We start from the raw sequence: 17,088 nt of genomic DNA on the forward strand, positions 1-17,088 counted from the left end.
TACTATATGACTAAGAATTAACCAAGATTAATCAAACCCCATATCTTTTGTCATTAGTTATTATGAATCATTACACATTAGTGTTAATCTGCATTTTTCCATTACAAAGTACACAGTTTACACGAGTTCAATGCTCAACTCTCCATCCCAAAAGGAACATCCAGTTATCAGAAGAAAATCTCCACAGTCAAAGACACATGGGTCCAGCAGTTTTTTAGAGGACAAGAAATTGTTTATTTATTTATCTTTTTAATCATTGCAAATCTTTTTTATTTAATTAAAGGGAGAAAATCAAATTGTGTGCAGTTTATTTAGTGTGAAATATAATCAATAGTTTTGTCTCATTTATTTATCCAAGACTGTTTCTATTTTTATTCAAATCCAAATCTCATGCGACGTCATGTCATAATGAGAATATACTGTGGCAAGAAAAAGTGGAATTTCATGGTTTTCTTAAAGTTGTTATAAAAATGTGATCCCCAATGTGTAAAATGTGTAACCCAAAGAAAAATAAGATCTTGTCTTTATTGAACACACTCATTCAACATTCAAAGTGTGAATAGAAACAGTAAGTGAACCCTTGAAATTAATAACTGGTTGACCCCCCCCCCCCCCCCCCACCTTTGTAGCAATAACCTCAACCAGGTACTTCCTGTATGCATTTTATGGATCAAACATGCACATCGTTCATGAGGAATTTTAGCCCATTCTTCCTGCTTTAGCTCTGTCACATTCCTTGGACGCCTCATGTGTATGGCTCTCTTCAAGTCAATCCACAGCATCTCTATAGAGTTGAGGTCTGGGACTGACTTGGCCACTCCAAAAGGGGGATTTTGTTTTTCATAAGCCATTCTGTTATGGACTTGCTCCAGTGTTTTAGGTCATTTTCCTGTTGCATCACTCAATTTCTACAGAGTTTTAGATGGCATACAGACACTCACATTATTCACTTGTGAATTCACCTTTCCCTAAATGACTGTAAGCTGACCGGCTTCCTTCGTGGTGCCATGACACACTGCTTGTTCAAGGTTTTATGGACTGTAGACTCAAGAGCACAGATTTTAGCCTGTGCCTGAGATGCCTTCAAATCTTTAGCTGTCACTTTAGGTTGTTTCTTAGATGAACTGATGAGTCTCTGTTGTGCTCTTAGGGTCATTTTTACTGGGCTCCCAGTTCTTTGGCTATTGTAGCCACAGTCCCAAATTATCTCCATATGTGGATTGTTTGCCTTACTGTAGACTGTTTTTGAAGTAGAGCTAGTCCACATCTCCAAACTCCTTTTCTTAACAAGACTCCAGGTATGCTAACACCTGACTCCAATAAGCTTATTTTGAGGTAATTTACCCAAGGGTTCACATATTTTATCCACTAGCACTATGAGCTTTTTATTGTTGTTCTCAGTGAAGACCTGAATGATTGGATGTTTTATTATTATTATTTAAGGCGCATTATATTTGTCAATACCCTTGACCTGGATGAGGATCAGATCACACTTTATGACAAATCTATGCAGAAAACCATGAAATTCCTTTTCCTTTTGATTCTGGAATGTAAGAAAACAAAATGCATCCCCTCCACCCTTCACCCCTGAATTTGTTTAGCAAATAAAGCAATTGGAGTGCATTATGCTTGGATGAGAATGCAAACTGCCTAGATCTGCTAGGAACAGACCCCGTGTTGGAAACCATAGCATAAAGTGATTGTGAAGATGGAGGATTATTGAACTCACTCACAGAAAAAAACATGTTGTTTATGATCTCTTTCAGTTCAGCGTTTAAATATACACACAGTAAATTCAGTTTATTAAATCTCTATTAAAGTTAACTGTAATACACACTAATGTATATATTAATGTATTTATTAACTTTATTTTATCATCACATTCCATTGATCAATCTGGTTATATTTATTTTGAGGGTATTTTACACAGCTCTACTTTTTCAATTTCATTAAAACTTACACAGGGCGCAGTCACACAGCTCCAGGGACCTGGGGTTGTGGGTTCAAGACCCACTCCAGGTGACTGTATGTGAGGAGTTTGGCGTGTTCTCCCTGTGTCCATTTGGTTTCCTCTGGGTTTTTTCCCACGGTCCAAAAACACACGTTGGTAGGTGGATTGGTGACTCAGTAGTGTCCATTGGTGTGAGTGTGTCGCCCTGTGAAGGACTGACACCCCCTCCACTGATTCCCAGTGAGTTCTGGACCCATCACATCCCTGAATTTGATAAGCAATTAAAGAATGAATGAATAATATAAAATTACATAACATGTATATGAAAGCTCTGTTAAAACAGAACTTACAAATTTCCCAACAGAGGTCCACAGTGGCCAGAACGGAGCAGAGTTTGATATTAAAAATCATTTTACCACAAAAAACGAACTACTAACGAAAATGATCATTCATTACTTTTTATTTTTTGACTGTGAAGTGCACATGACATGAAACAAAATGTTTGTAGTTCTTGTATGAACCATATAGGTTCAGTATTCCAGGCTAGGTCTGTGTAAAATCTGAAAGCAGTGATTTGTAAAGCCACTTTGACCTGTGATTAAAAGAAAACATTATAAAGACAATATTGTTTTACATATTTAACCTCTTAATAGTACTAGTTTTTGTATATATTGTGCAATAGAATCTGACACTGGAGAAGCTGCAAAAGAGTCTAACGTCACAATAGTCAGTGCCAAGTGTTGGCTGGAGGGGTATAACACAGCGATTCATTACACTCTATTGCCACCTACCGAACATTATCGCCATCAGCAATGCTGCATTACGGCACATTAAACAAATTAAAGGCATAGTGTGGCCAAAAATGTATGGTTATAATATGATCAATACAATTTTCTCTTTATATAAGCATACATGACCAGCCAAGATGTGATTGGTGTCTTAAGTATGCTTATTTAGTTTTAAACTAGAGTTAGGACACAAACTGAGTAATAAAAGGTTACATTTGATGAATAAGCATTGTACTAACGCCACAAATAAAGGTACAATTCCAATTTTATTTTTTTAAATTACATAATCATCTATAGGTGCGGCACGGTGTCGCAGCAGGTAGTGTCGCAGTCACACAGCTCCAGGGACCTAGAGGTTGTGGATTCGATTCCCGCTCCGGGTGACTGTCTGTAAGGAGTTGGTGTGTTCTCCCCGTGTCCGCGTGGGTTTCCTCCGGGTGCTCCGGTTTTCCTCCCACAGTCCAAAAACACACGTTGTTAGGTGGATTGGCGACTCAAAAGTGTCAGTAGGTGTGAGTGCGTGAGTGAATGTGTGTGTGTGTGTCTGTGTTGCCCTGTGAAGGACTGGCGCCCCCTCCAGGGTGTATTCCTGCCTTGCGCCCAATGATTCCAGGTAGGCTTTGGACCCACCGCAACCCTGAATTGGATAAGCCGTTACAGATAATGAATGAATGAATGAATAATCATCTATAGGTGCGGCACGGTGGTGCAGCAGGTAGTGTCGCAGTCACACAGCTCCAGGGACCTGGAGGTTGTGGGTTCGATTTCCGCTCTGGGTGACTGTCTGTGAGGAGTTTGGTGTGTTCTCTCTGCGTCCGCGTGGGTTTGCTCCGGGTGCTCTGGTTTCCTCCCACAGTCCAAAAACACATGTTGGTAGGTGGATTGACGACTCAAAAGTGACCATAGGGGTGTGTGTGTGTTTGTGTGTTGCCCTGTGAAGGACTGGCGCCCCCTCCAGGGTGTATTCCTGCCTTGCGCCCAATGATTCCAGGTAGGCTTTGGACCCACCGTAACCCTGAATTGGATAAGCCGTTACAGATAATGAATGAATGAATGAATAATCATCTATAGGTGCGGCACGGTGGTGCAGCAGGTAGTGTCGCAGTCACACAGCTCCAGGGACCTGGAGGTTGTGGGTTCGATTTCCGCTCTGGGTGACTGTCTGTGAGGAGTTTGGTGTGTTCTCTCTGCGTCCGCGTGGGTTTGCTCCGGGTGCTCTGGTTTCCTCCCACAGTCCAAAAACACATGTTGGTAGGTGGATTGACGACTCAAAAGTGACCATAGGGGTGTGTGTGTGTTTGTGTGTTGCCCTGTGAAGGACTGGCGCCCCCTCCAGGGTGTATTCCTGCCTTGCGCCCAATGATTCCAGGTAGGCTTTGGACCCACCGTAACCCTGAATTGGATAAGCCGTTACAGATAATGAATGAATGAATGAATAATCATCTATAGGTGCGGCACGGTGGTGCAGCAGGTAGTGTCGCAGTCACACAGCTCCAGGGACCTGGAGGTTGTGGGTTCGATTTCCGCTCTGGGTGACTGTCTGTGAGGAGTTTGGTGTGTTCTCTCTGCGTCCGCGTGGGTTTGCTCCGGGTGCTCTGGTTTCCTCCCACAGTCCAAAAACACATGTTGGTAGGTGGATTGACGACTCAAAAGTGACCATAGGGGTGTGTGTGTGTTTGTGTGTTGCCCTGTGAAGGACTGATGCCCCCTCCAGGGTGTATTCCTGCCTTGCGCCCAATGATTTCAGGTAGGCTCTGGACCCACCATGACCCTGAATTGGATAAGCGGTTACAGATAATGGATGGATAATCAGCTATAATCAGTCATTGGCAGTTTTCTGGACTTAAAGTGTTGACTCTGGAAATCGTCCACTGTTTCTCTATGTCTTCAACACAAATACAGCATTTTATTTAGTCTCAACATCCACTAGTGAAGCTACATGTATTTTGGAGAACTGTTACAATTGTAATAAATTTGAAAAAAATATATATATTGTTTCTTTTGGGACTATTTGCATTAACCCTACAGCGTCCTGCATGTACCGCCCTGGTACAAATATATCTTAATAACCAAAACCTTTCAGAAGAATATTGCTAAAAACATTTTATTTTTAGGTTTATGTGTTTTAGCTTGTAGAGACATTAACCTGTTTTGTCTGCTTTCATTCTCCTCCACTGTGTAAAATCCTGACAATGTAAGTTACTCTAGAACAGAGCATTAAATAGCGTACCATTTCTAAATGTTTAAAATATGCAGAAAATTTGACATAAATATTGAAATTAGGTTTGAAGACTTTGATGATGTTAACATTTCAATGTGGTGTATTATATGCTAGTAGATGTATTATAAAAAGATGCATGTGTAAAAAAACATCCACATGTCTGAGCATTTTTTTCTTCAAAACTAGTGCAGTGTGTAGAGACTCTCTCATTTTGGAGTTATGTGATAACTGATATTTGGGAGTGGGACCACACAAACTCCACCCCTCAAGCCTATATACCCTCCAAACTCACACCATCTCCGTGGCGGACAACTCGCTCCCACCTCCGACCCATCTCCACACACTTTTCTTTTGTCCTGTTCTCCCTTCTAATAGGGGAACTCAGTTCCATGCACGATTGCAAAGGCCCAGAACTCTAGCACATATTTTATCTGAGCTTGCCTCCCTGTTTCAGCGTTCACAGACATGATCCATACTAGCAAATGGATGAATTCAGACAGCAAGGGTTTCTTATGTCATAAACCTAAGGAACCAATGCTATCAACTCACTGGGTGGGGCTTTTGAGCTGCATGTGAACAGTTGGGTGGCAGTGGGAGGGTGGTAGAAGATAAAGGTATGGACTCGTTTATCTTTAAATTGAAGTCATAGATCTGTAAAGCTGTAGAGTTATATTTGAGCCACTAATAAAACATTGGGTGATTAGTCTTTTCCTCAAACGTCTAAATGTGTTACAAACAGATCAATTTTAATGGTTTAATCAATGACCGGCCTGACGCTCATACACCACAGGTGGCGCAATTGCCACTTTCAGCACACTGTCACAGGACCTAAATTTAGATTTGGAACAGTGTGTACTTAAGCTTCTTGTTCAGACGTTTATGTTAAGAGTGTACAATAGACATTTGGTCATACTACAAATGTATTGAATGTTGCCAGTAGACAATAGCCTGAGGAATGGCATGCTAAATTCGGCTACACATATTCAAAACTAATTTATATTCATGTCATTTTGTCATTGAATTCGTCATGAGGCTACAGAAATCCAAACTGCTTAATAGTATATATTTGTTTCTTAAGATAGTAACGTGTTATATTCAGGTGTAAAATGCAACCTACATTAGAAACTTCACCCATAACCTCAACATGTGACCACGACACTTTTCAGTGAATCAGATCAATTAGCTCCGCTTCAAAGATGAATCGACACTTCAGGCTCCGGAACGGAGAGCATTGGCATTTTCGCTGCGAGAACGAACCAAATTAGCGAATATATGTGCGATTTAATATGTACTTAACATTTAATGGAGAAACTACACCGCACACATTAGTATGAGTTACAGGATGACGCTAGATTGTGTTTGTTGATCCCAGAGGGTATTCCACAATGTAAGATTTCTAAGTTTACCAAATAAGCCAAAAGTCAAGCCTTTGAAAAAAGGAACAGAGTTGATGGAGATTCCTGTGGGACAGTCATCGACGCTAGGCGTAGGATAGCTATACATAATATTTAGGTTCATATTATAAATGTCTGTAACAAAACACATCAGCAAATCTTCCAGTCACTAATAAATAAAAGAATGATGTAATAATGATCCATATTAATATTACCCCAAACGGATCTTCAAGGCGAGTCGGCGTGTCATCTAAAAGAGCTAATTTAATGAGTCAAACTTAAGATTCGACTCAAAGAGTCAATTCGTACGCGAACGACATATGACCACTTTGACAGGATGAAGCTGCGCTTGTGTCCTTCCGCCATAGGACGGCCTGGGCACAAAATGTGTGGTTTTGGGTGCTTAGTAAAAGCGGTTTACAACGCATTTCTTGAAATTGTATATTACTATGTAACTCTCTTGAGTGATTACTTGCCAGTGTTTGCTAAACGGACATGAGCTGTATATGGAACTAAATTATGGTCGAGGCGGATGGATATTTATTTCACGCATCTTGCCTGAACTACGTTCTTTTTTCCTCCGCTGGAAGCCATGATGGAAGTTTGAGAGTTGAGGGCTGAGGGGGGAGCGAGAAGACAGGAGGAGAGACGTCAGAAGAAAGACCAGAAAACGATGATTATTCATGTGGATTTATATTTAATTTGGTTGTTTTTGGGGAGTTAAGAAGGCGGTGGCTGCGGGTTTGACATATGTGAGGTGGAGACTGTCAGTTTTTCGTTATTTTTCGACCTTTTTTCTTACGGCAGCGATGGTCGTTCGTTAGGACGGTTTTTTTTTTCGGGGCTGGCATTTTATAAGAAGAAAGAAAGGAAAGAGGGAAGGCGAGAGACGTTTGTGTCGCTCGCCAGCGATGCTAAAGCTACGCAGCGAGTGGCTTTGGGGGAAGAAAAAGAAAGGCGAGCCTCGGTTTTTCTGCGTTAGCGACGATGGAGAGGAGTGTGTCCTCTCTGCGGAGCTGAGACACGGCGGACACCAACGGCCCGGACCCGCGGACTCGTAACCGTCTCTCGGCTACAGCTGCGCGGGTTCGGCCGCTGCAAGGCTCTGGATCTGGAGGTTTCTTGAATTTCTCACTTTTTTTCTTTCTGTCTTGGAGGGACTGCGGCTAGGCTATCTGTACAGGAGACGGAAAGGAAGAAATAGAGAGAGGAGAAAGAGAGACAGAGCTGGGGCCTGCTTTTGTTGAGGCCCCGCCACATATTAACGTTACGTTTTAAAAGCCTCGTAATCCTCTAACGTTAAGATAACGTTACAGATCTCAGCAGACAAAAGGGCCCAAAGAGAAAGACCCTCACAGACTGCTATACACACGTCTCTATATATAAACATAACGTCATATAAACTCCAAGAAGGACTCCTGTCACTGCAATGGCCGCGATCATTAAAGAGATTGTCAGCCGCAATAAGAGGAGATACCAAGAAGATGGATTCGACCTGGACCTTACATGTATCCTTGTCTTTCTCTTTTTTCTTTCTTTTTTCCCTTTTTTTTAAACAGCTGCTCTCGAGTGGTATTTGTTCTCTTTCTTGTTGTCTTAAAATAGCGATGAATAAGAAAAGGGGGTCGGAGATTTTGACGAATTAGCAACGTCATCGGCTGAGGTTGGCTAGAGATGCCCAGTAATGTCGGATTAATATCGGCGGTATAATAACATTATAATTTTGTTGTGTTAGGATCCCTGTCATTGCTCTGACACATACGCATTGCATTTGCTTATTGTGTTTATTACATAGCAGTTTCCCCCTTCTATTATCTTTCTAACCGTTTAGAAATATGTCTCTTTCGTTTAGCTTCGGGTAGATGGTATTGCTTGCGAATGTTTGGTATATTTTTTATTTTTTAAACAGATTATTTTAAACTTGCACTACTGTTTGATACGTTTTAAAACATATAGAATTGTTTTTATTATAAACATTTTGCACCAAACACTGCTTTAATTTCAACGAAATACAACTGTATGCTGTATTCCTAATGAAGCATGCAGGATCCTATAAGTATGGATGATATCCATGATATGTTCAGAACGATGAAATAATGTCATATTGCCCATTTCTATGTATTACTATAGGTGGATTTTTGCTTTCTAATCCATATTGTTTTTTTTTTACTGCAGTACAGAACCTGCAAATATATGGTAAACTTCTATGGTGCTAATTTTCAAAAAATTAATATAAATGTTTGTCCATGTATGAAAATATCAGTGCTGGTCAACATTACCCTTATTGGTTGACGTCAGCATTGCTCTGTGCACTCATATTGAATATAAGGTAATATTAAATAGTGTAATACAGTGTAATTCCAGGCTAATGACCATAATACTATTGTTTGATGACCATGGTGTGATGCTAGCTGGCCGTTCAGCTGTTGGTATTATTTTGTTAATATTGGCTAAAGGTAATTGGCCCAGTTTTAGACCATTGCTTTTTTTTGTCCTGGAGCAATCAACATTATCAGTAACTGTGATGTTATATGATGTAAAGCCTCGTGTAAATGTCTTAGAGTTCTTTTGTACCATAAGTAATACAGAGGCTTTTATTGCATTTATACCTGCAATAGCTTTGGTGTTTTGTTGGTATTTGTGGTTTGACATGACAGTAGAAACTGCGTCAACCAGTTTTCAACCATTGTTCATCGGTAATTGAAACAGTTTGTAAAGATTGTTAGACCCTAAACACAAAGTGGCAGAGTAATTAAGCAATAAAATGTGACAGATATGATTTGGTTGATTGTAATTGTCCTTTGAATCAGAAGGATGGTACATCATAGACCACAGGGCATTTACTATAATCAGTTTATGATCGTTGTTAAAATTGGGTTGTCCCTCTGTCCAGATAACCATCCTGATAATCCACATGACGTTGCCTTTGGAAATTCCCAATTTTGGTTGTTACCCCATGACCTGTTGTGAATGAATTGTGATAGGAGCGTTTTTCCCCTCTCGTAGACTGAGCAAAATACTTGGTTGTGAAATGCCACACTTTGATTTGGCTTATGTTGAAAAAAGCTAGAACATTTGGCTTGACTTTCAAAGAAAGAGTTATGTCTTATTCACACTTTTATCAGTCAAGATAGGCTTAAGCTTGTTTAATTATAATGGTCTTGCATTTGAAATCACCAGTGAGGATGAGACCTGGTTGTTTATGATGGCTGCTTCTTAGTTGATTCAAAGCCTGTATAGTCACAAAAAATATAAGGTTCTGTAGAAGTAAGAAAGGACCTTTGATGATAAAAATGCGAGAAACTAGAAAGTGATCTTGGCTAGCACCTTGGCTTTATTCATTTTAGCACCCGAGTCCCAAATGGTTTGATTGCAGAGAGAATACGGTTTATGTCCTCCTTTTTAAATAAAAAACAGGGCCTGAATAAAATGTATTTCTTGAGCATATGACGTATTTGGTTTTATCAGGCCCTAGCTCATCAATATTTTAAATCCAACTTAAGTTAATGTTTTTATTACTCCTTTGGATGAGCTATATTTACAATAAGTGCATATACCATTTTATAGTAGGCATCACTGGAAGACCAAAGGGATAAAATGTGAAATGTTGTCTATGTTAGTTGTTTGCAGTTGAGGGCTGCCTGTTTTTAAAACGTATCTAGTAAAAATATCTGCAGTCATTTTTGCAATGGCAAGATCAGACTTTGTAATCCACCTAGAGGTGTTTTTCTTATTGTTTTGTCAGTGGTTATTTTGCAAACTATATTAAGTACAGAAATAAGTGAAATGTAAACTGCTGTGTTGTGCTCCAGGTGTTTTTTTTTTTTTTAAGTTTGTGTCTATCATTGCATTTTTAATTTAAATGCAGTGTGTTAATTGCTTTGGCTTGGGAGAGTATATTAAACAATTACAATAAACAGTAGAAAGTTACTGTAGAAGTTACCATATGTTAATGCTTATGCTTATTTTGCTATAATGATACGTTGAAAGCTGCAACAAATTGCTAGATGAATGGTTATGTATGTATTTTTAATAAGTGTGTTAAACAATAATTTAAGAACAGTATGTTATTTTAGTTAACGTACTGTTTATCTCATAGTAAAATGTTCTGTGAGATATATCACATTCACAGGGATATCTCAGTATCATTACATTATTTTTCTAGTGTGTGGCCAGGCCTCTTCAGGAGGTGATATCTGTAGTCTTCATTTTGTGTGTGATGACTGTATTTACTACCACTGCTGATGTTACTGGGTAGCTTTTACAAAGTATTTTGCATTCAACCTGTTAAGCAAAATGGAAGTGTGCCACTTACCGCACCTTTAACTCACTTCTGCTTTCCCAGAACTAGAGAGGTTTAAAGTCTAAAGGCACTAGTGCACAGTGGTGCATCTCACTGCAGCATCTGTAAGTCAACACCCAATGCACCCTAAGCATGCTGGGGAAAGGCTGAAGGTCACATAGGCCTGTCAGAGCCACAGAGTGAGCTCACGTCCTCGACGGCTTCATCAGAGATCCAGATAATTAAACTGAGCTTTGTGCACAAGTCTACACCAGGCAGCTCTGTTTGAGGATCTGTTGTTGGCTTTGGGATTGTTTAATATGTTTATACTGCAGTTTCCAGATGATTTCAACCTTCATCTTCAGCATTAAATAAAAGGCAAACATTAAAGGAATTTTCTGTTTATGGTAATGTAAAAAAACAAAACAATTTTTTAGAGATGCTTTCTATTGGCCAGTTTGATGTTACATTTTGACACCACCGCTCCAATATAAAATGATGTAAATGAAATGGAGATGACAAGGGATTTGTTCCGACATCCAGCAGTGTTAATATTTTTTAACATGGCTGCCCTTGAATTTTGTCATTTTGTTTATGCAAAAGAATTTGTTAACCAGAGTAGATAGATAAATGCTTATTTTAAGGTAGCACAATAAGGACAAATGGATATGTGTAGCTTGGGTACCTCTAACAGTTTTCATCTGGCAGTATTCTGACAAGGTTTTTTGGAAAAAAAAAAACATTTAATCAGTTTTTATTTGGGTTTATTTTCTGTCTATCTAAGAATTCTGTTTGGAGCATGCTGTTTCTCCTCAGGACAGTGTGTGTTGTCTTTGGGGTTGTGGGTCTCAGTACTGAAGGCCTGGGACATGGGCTCTTGGTCTAGTGCTGTTGCTAAAACAATATATTGCCCTATGCCCTTATGAACATGTGCTACAGAGCTTAGGGAATGTCCCCTAAAATAGTGCAATACTGTACTGCTTCTGTGAAGAGAAACAGCGATGAATGTTTCTTCTTATAGGCAAGGTTTTGAGATACAAGGTTTTGTCTCTGTTAAAGTCTTATGTATTTTCTGCTATGAATGCATGTGTAAAATTAGGGTAGTGACATATAGGTTTTGATCACCTATTACAAAAGTGGCACATGTTACTGCAATATGCAGCTCTTGTGCCTGCCCAACACTATGTTTAAAATTTGCATATATTGCATAGAGGTACAGTAAATGCAGAGCAGAGATTTTGCAGTGATCCTATGCAGAGCAACCACATAGACTTTTAAGGTCACCATGCCCAATGCCACAGGTGGACTAGAGGGGCATATATCCACCCACCTTGGGTTGTGAAGCAGTGAAAGTTCTTTCTAGAGTAATGCAACTTCAGCCAGTGCCTGTGAGGTGAGAAGAGTAGTGTTTGCAGTGATAGTATGCAGCAGTTTAAAAACAGGTCATAGAGCTTTGTTTATCAACGTCTATTGTTTATTATAATCTGTCTTTATGAAAAGCATGGCTTTTGTGAAACAGTGAGAGGAAAGTTGAGTGTTTTCTTGAATTTTCTGTTAAAATGTTTTAATCTTATGAAATATAACAAGATATTTGCTGTTTTAATCACTGGTGTTGACTTGGGCTGATCTGTGTGACTAAGATAAAAAAAAAAAACTGTTTGGGACACCCACCTGTACAGTCATATAACTAACTTACATGTGATAGGTTTGTGAACACTTTAGAGTTGTCAGGTGGCTATTTTGAGACTTTACTGAAGCAATGGGCCATTGCAGGTCATATCAATATATTTTGAACAATTCTCCTGCCTATTGTTGTTGGTGGTGGTGGTGTTTTGTTTTCTCCTCTTTTTTTTAAAGAACGATTAATCTGCAAGTGTAGGATTTCCTCCAAACTTGGGCTGCACCTATTATTGTTTGTTATTGCAGTAGTAGGCTAAAAGTATTAACTAATATATTTTGCAACTATTTGAATATGAAGTATAAAGGTGTGAATGCAAAGGTTCGAACACTCTTAGGGAAATATGGTGAGAGAAAAATGGCATGATTTCTGCAAATATTACATACATGGATTTTCTTCCTGGCAGTGTTTAACATACTGGGAGGGGTGGGGTAATGTAATGCAACATAAAATATAATGTTTGCCATAACATTTTCAGTACACTATATATAGTTCTGTACAAATATTTTAGGCAGGTATGCTGCAAAGTAAGAATGCTTTCAAAAATATAATAGCAGTGTTGGTATAATGTTAAAAACAATGATATTTAAAAATGTGGACTGTATCTCAAAATGAGGACAGTATTTCAAGATTGCGATGTGTGTGGTGTGTCAAATTTCTGTTTTCTGTCTTCAAGTACAAGGCCATGTGCATTTATTTGAACCACAGGGAGAGGGTGTTGTGGGAGATCATTGAATGGTGATGTCACATTCTGAAAACAGGTAGGGGAAAAAAAACAATCCCAGAACCTCACAACAGCTGTGAGTTTAGTGCTGAGTTTGTGTTAAAAGAGCGGAATTAAGTTGACACTGTACACTGACACTTGACTTTGTTTTCACAGGTATGAGGCTTTATCCTATAAATGTGTGTTTTTAACTCTTTGCTGAAAAAAACAATGTGCTGTGGTTTTATTTTGCTTATATTCAAACGTTTCTATTCATACAGCGCCAGTTGCTGAAATTTGCTCTCTCAGAAATGGATTTTAGTGACAGCACGTGTGTCAGTGTGCACAGTCAGGCTGTGCTTAACTGAACTGCACAGCTCAAAACCCTTCGCTTGACTTTGTACTATGTGAAGCTAATGCAGCCTGACAGTGCACCCTTCAGCCCTAATGATAATACCGTATAAAGTGTTAATATTTTGAGAGGGTATGACAATATTAAAAATGTGGATAACATCCATCACTAGTGGATGATTTATTTATTTATTTTTTTACCTTATAATCATTTTCAGAACCCCTTGTTCTTAATGATATTGAATGGATGATTGTCATGCTGCAGAATAAAATTGGAGCTAATCAAACACCTTCCTGATGGTATTGCATGATGGATAATTCTCTGCCTGCATTTCTCAACATTGAGGACACCATGCAACCTGACTAAATGCTCAGCAATATTTGGTGAAATGCAGCCCCAAACTCGAAAACCTGCAGACACTCATTATTATTCACATTTCCTGCCCTTCTCTTACAGAAAAATATTGAAAATTTTGACACATCTGTGTAGAACACCTGCTGCTTTTTTCCACTACAGTTCATATATTTCATACATACTTGAAGGTGTAGTTTTGGGGCCACAATCTTCTATGCAAACTACTTCTGACCAGACTTCTTTGAACAGTAGATGGGCGTTTCTGGGTCCCATTGGTTTCTGTCAGGTCTGAGTTGATGGTACTGCTGAACATCTTCCAGTTTTGAATGGAAGTATACATAATTTGTCTAACATGTTGCACCAAATTTCCTTGGCCAACCACAGTGTCTGAAGTTCGCAACATAGTTTCTTTGTGCTTCTATAAAATAACTTGATCAATACTTTTTGAAACCCCAGTCATCATTGAACTCTTTGCCTGGGAGAGACCTTGCTGATGCAGTATAACTACCTTGTGCCTTTGTTGGTGTGTTTAGTTATGACATGGTGTATGACCTGTCACATGAAACCTGTCTTCCACAACCTCACCTTTGTAGCTGAGTTTGGCTGTTCCTCACCCTGTTTGAGCCTCCTACACAGCTGTTTCAGTTTCAGTTAATGACTTTGTTCACATTGCATTTTGTTAATTGACAAAAATTAACTATTAACACTTCTGTTGTTGAAAGCATTCTTAATTTGCAGTATTTTTCCACATCTGTCTAAAACATCCAGCACAGTAATGTAGTTTTTGTAGTAAATTTGTAGATGTGTTCCCTGTAACAGATGTACTTTTAGACAGTGTACTTTTAGATGTTTGTAATTTAGTCAGTCATTCAGGTACTCACTCACTGTTGAGAACTGCATAAGCTCTATTTCTCACATTTTCACTCACATTTTGAGAGTTCTCAACAAAGTTTTGCGGTTGTAATTTGCATCAATTGCACTAATTTTACACTAGTAATATGTCATGTTTTTTTTTTTCCAAGTTACCCAAACCTTTTTGCATATGATTCTCTCTGATGTGTGCTAGTATGTGTATAATAGAGTAGTATGAATGTTGTTATCCAAAACACATAATGAAAAATAAGTGAGATTCTAAACAGTGCTTTTTTGCGTTTTTGTTGTGCATTTACCAGTCCTGCATTTCTGGTAAATATTAATGTGCATTTTATTATTTTGTTGAATCTATACATGTTTTTGCAGTGCCTTTTGAGTGCATCATAGATATTGTCAATAGTGGAAAAGAAGTTATTTTCAACTCAATTCCCAAGCATCTTATTGCATGTCTTGCTTTTCTGTGCAGATTTTACTAGCGATTAATGTTGGGCAAAAACTAGCACAGTGCAAATTAGCTTTGTTTTTTTTTGTTTTTATGGTGGATTGCTCTGTTTTAAATCCTGATAACAGCTACAACTTTTAAGGTGGAAGGATTTCTATAAGAAGAGCAGATTAGAATAATTAAAAAACAATATTAAAATTGTTTGCAACTGATTTAAAAAAAGAAAAATCCACTGTGCTAATGCACTGCCCCGATAGTGGTCTGTTACTCTGAGAGGGTTGTGTGTCTACCCAGGAGACATGTATGTCACTCATTCTGCTCTCTACAGACTTAGTTTGCAAATTTGACAAATGGCAGACGGTTCTGGCTTAATTTCTAAAGGATGGAAGGGAACGGAGGCAGGCTGACCCTGTTTTATACAGTCATTGGTTCCTGCCATGAACCAGTCAGCAGCTTCCTGCTCTGCAGCTTTGTGCTCTTGCTTCGACCCGGAGCATTCGGATAGAGCATGTTCTGTGGCATGAGTTTTTCTTGGCTGGCTTCGTTGACTAGAGACTTTAGAAGCGTTTTCTCAGGCAGAGCTCTTTGTTAGATGGATTACTTCTCACTTCACCCTGGAGCCTTCAGAGGCAGTATGGCAAGGCTATTTATTCTCCTTTCCTATTTCATACTCTCCTTGACCCAAAGCACTTCGACAGTGTTTCTTAGTAGAGAGACAGCTTCAGATGACGTTTAAGACAACCAGAAAGGCTACAAGTTAGGGTAACTTGGGTATGTTAGGGAATGTCATGCTTTATTCAAGGCAAGCACAAGAACAAAAAGGTAAAAATTACAGTAATCATACTTTGTTTATCTTGTATTGTTTTGTTGATAAAAATGGCATGGAGGTGTTATTAATCATTCCGCAATCAAATATTGCTTGGAATAAATATATATAATTTGACTGAAATGTTCATTTCAATTAGAAATACTAATATTTGTGTGTGTGTTCGTTTGTGTGTGTGTGTGTTCTCTCTATATATATCCCCCTATTGTTATAGGGGAAGCTTGTCAGTTACCCATTTCTGACTCTGTGCACATAAAGCACATGTTTATATTTTTCAAGAAACTTTTTTTTCCTTTTTTGTCAAGAAACAAGCTTGCATTGTTGACTGTTTAGTGGTTGAAAGGCAGGCTGTATTTCTTTAGCCTCTGTTTGCATCTAGAGATTTGTAGCATTAAAAGTTGATGATTTAGTGTGGTCCTGTGGCTTTGAGATGTTTCCATCACATGACGTCTCAGTCAGACCGATGGCATTTAGGAGAGTGAGGCCACAGTTATAAAACTTGTGAACTTTCGGAGGTTTTTTGACGCATGTGTGAGCTTGAGAAAATGTAGACTCCAAAACACATGGGGATTGTAAATTTATAGCAATCTGAGGACAAGTTTAGAAATTCATGACAGCTTTGTATAATAAAGAACACACATGCATTATGACTATGCATAAACAGATTTAATTCATTCTGTCTCGCATGCGCACACACACACATTATATATATATATATATATATATATATATATATATATATATATATATATATATATATATATATATAATTTTATTATTTATTTATTTATTTTATTATAGGCCTGTACTTGTGATGTAGTAAGTCTCTAGAGACTGCAAACATTTACTACTGATAAACCACTCTATAGTAGCTTTTAATTGGGTTCATGACAAGAATTTTAGTAGCTGAAAATACATGCTTACCAAGATTCTTAACATTGTCCTTAATGTCATATTCTTACTAAGGCTTCCTGAAAATGCATACTTTTAAAATGTTTAACTGTGCATCCTTAAAAGCATGTCTAGGTTTATGTATCCTAAGCAATACATCTTTACCACCAAATCCTTAATATTTCCAATGAATAAGCAAATTGATCTATTTGTGTTGTTCTAAGCCACTGCTATTCTTTGATTGTGCATGAGTTTTGTAGCAGCACTGCAGTGAATGTAGGCCAGAATTTCTACATTTGTCTAAAATTGATTTCAGTTTGATTTCCTTGTGAC

The 17,088-nt window shown here is 38.5% G+C and overlaps 1 protein-coding gene across 2 annotated transcripts in view; it reads left to right on the top strand.

Annotated features, from left to right (window-relative positions):
* The first annotated feature begins 6,914 nt into the window (after positions 1 to 6,914).
* ptena (phosphatase and tensin homolog A) overlaps positions 6,915 to 17,088 on the top strand; it is a 32,210-nt gene continuing 22,036 nt past the window's right edge. Inside the window, exon 1 of one of the 2 annotated variants that reach the window (XM_066670799.1) lies at positions 6,915 to 7,862. In XM_066670799.1, coding sequence (XP_066526896.1) covers positions 7,784 to 7,862 — 79 coding nt within the window. In that variant the 5' untranslated portion in view covers positions 6,915 to 7,783. The remainder of the gene's footprint in view (positions 7,863 to 17,088) is intronic. The other variant, XM_066670807.1, reaches the window with a different exon arrangement.

The sequence above is a fragment of the Hoplias malabaricus genome, chromosome 1 (genome assembly GCF_029633855.1).
Source record: "Hoplias malabaricus isolate fHopMal1 chromosome 1, fHopMal1.hap1, whole genome shotgun sequence".
Taxonomy (NCBI): domain Eukaryota; kingdom Metazoa; phylum Chordata; class Actinopteri; order Characiformes; family Erythrinidae; genus Hoplias; species Hoplias malabaricus.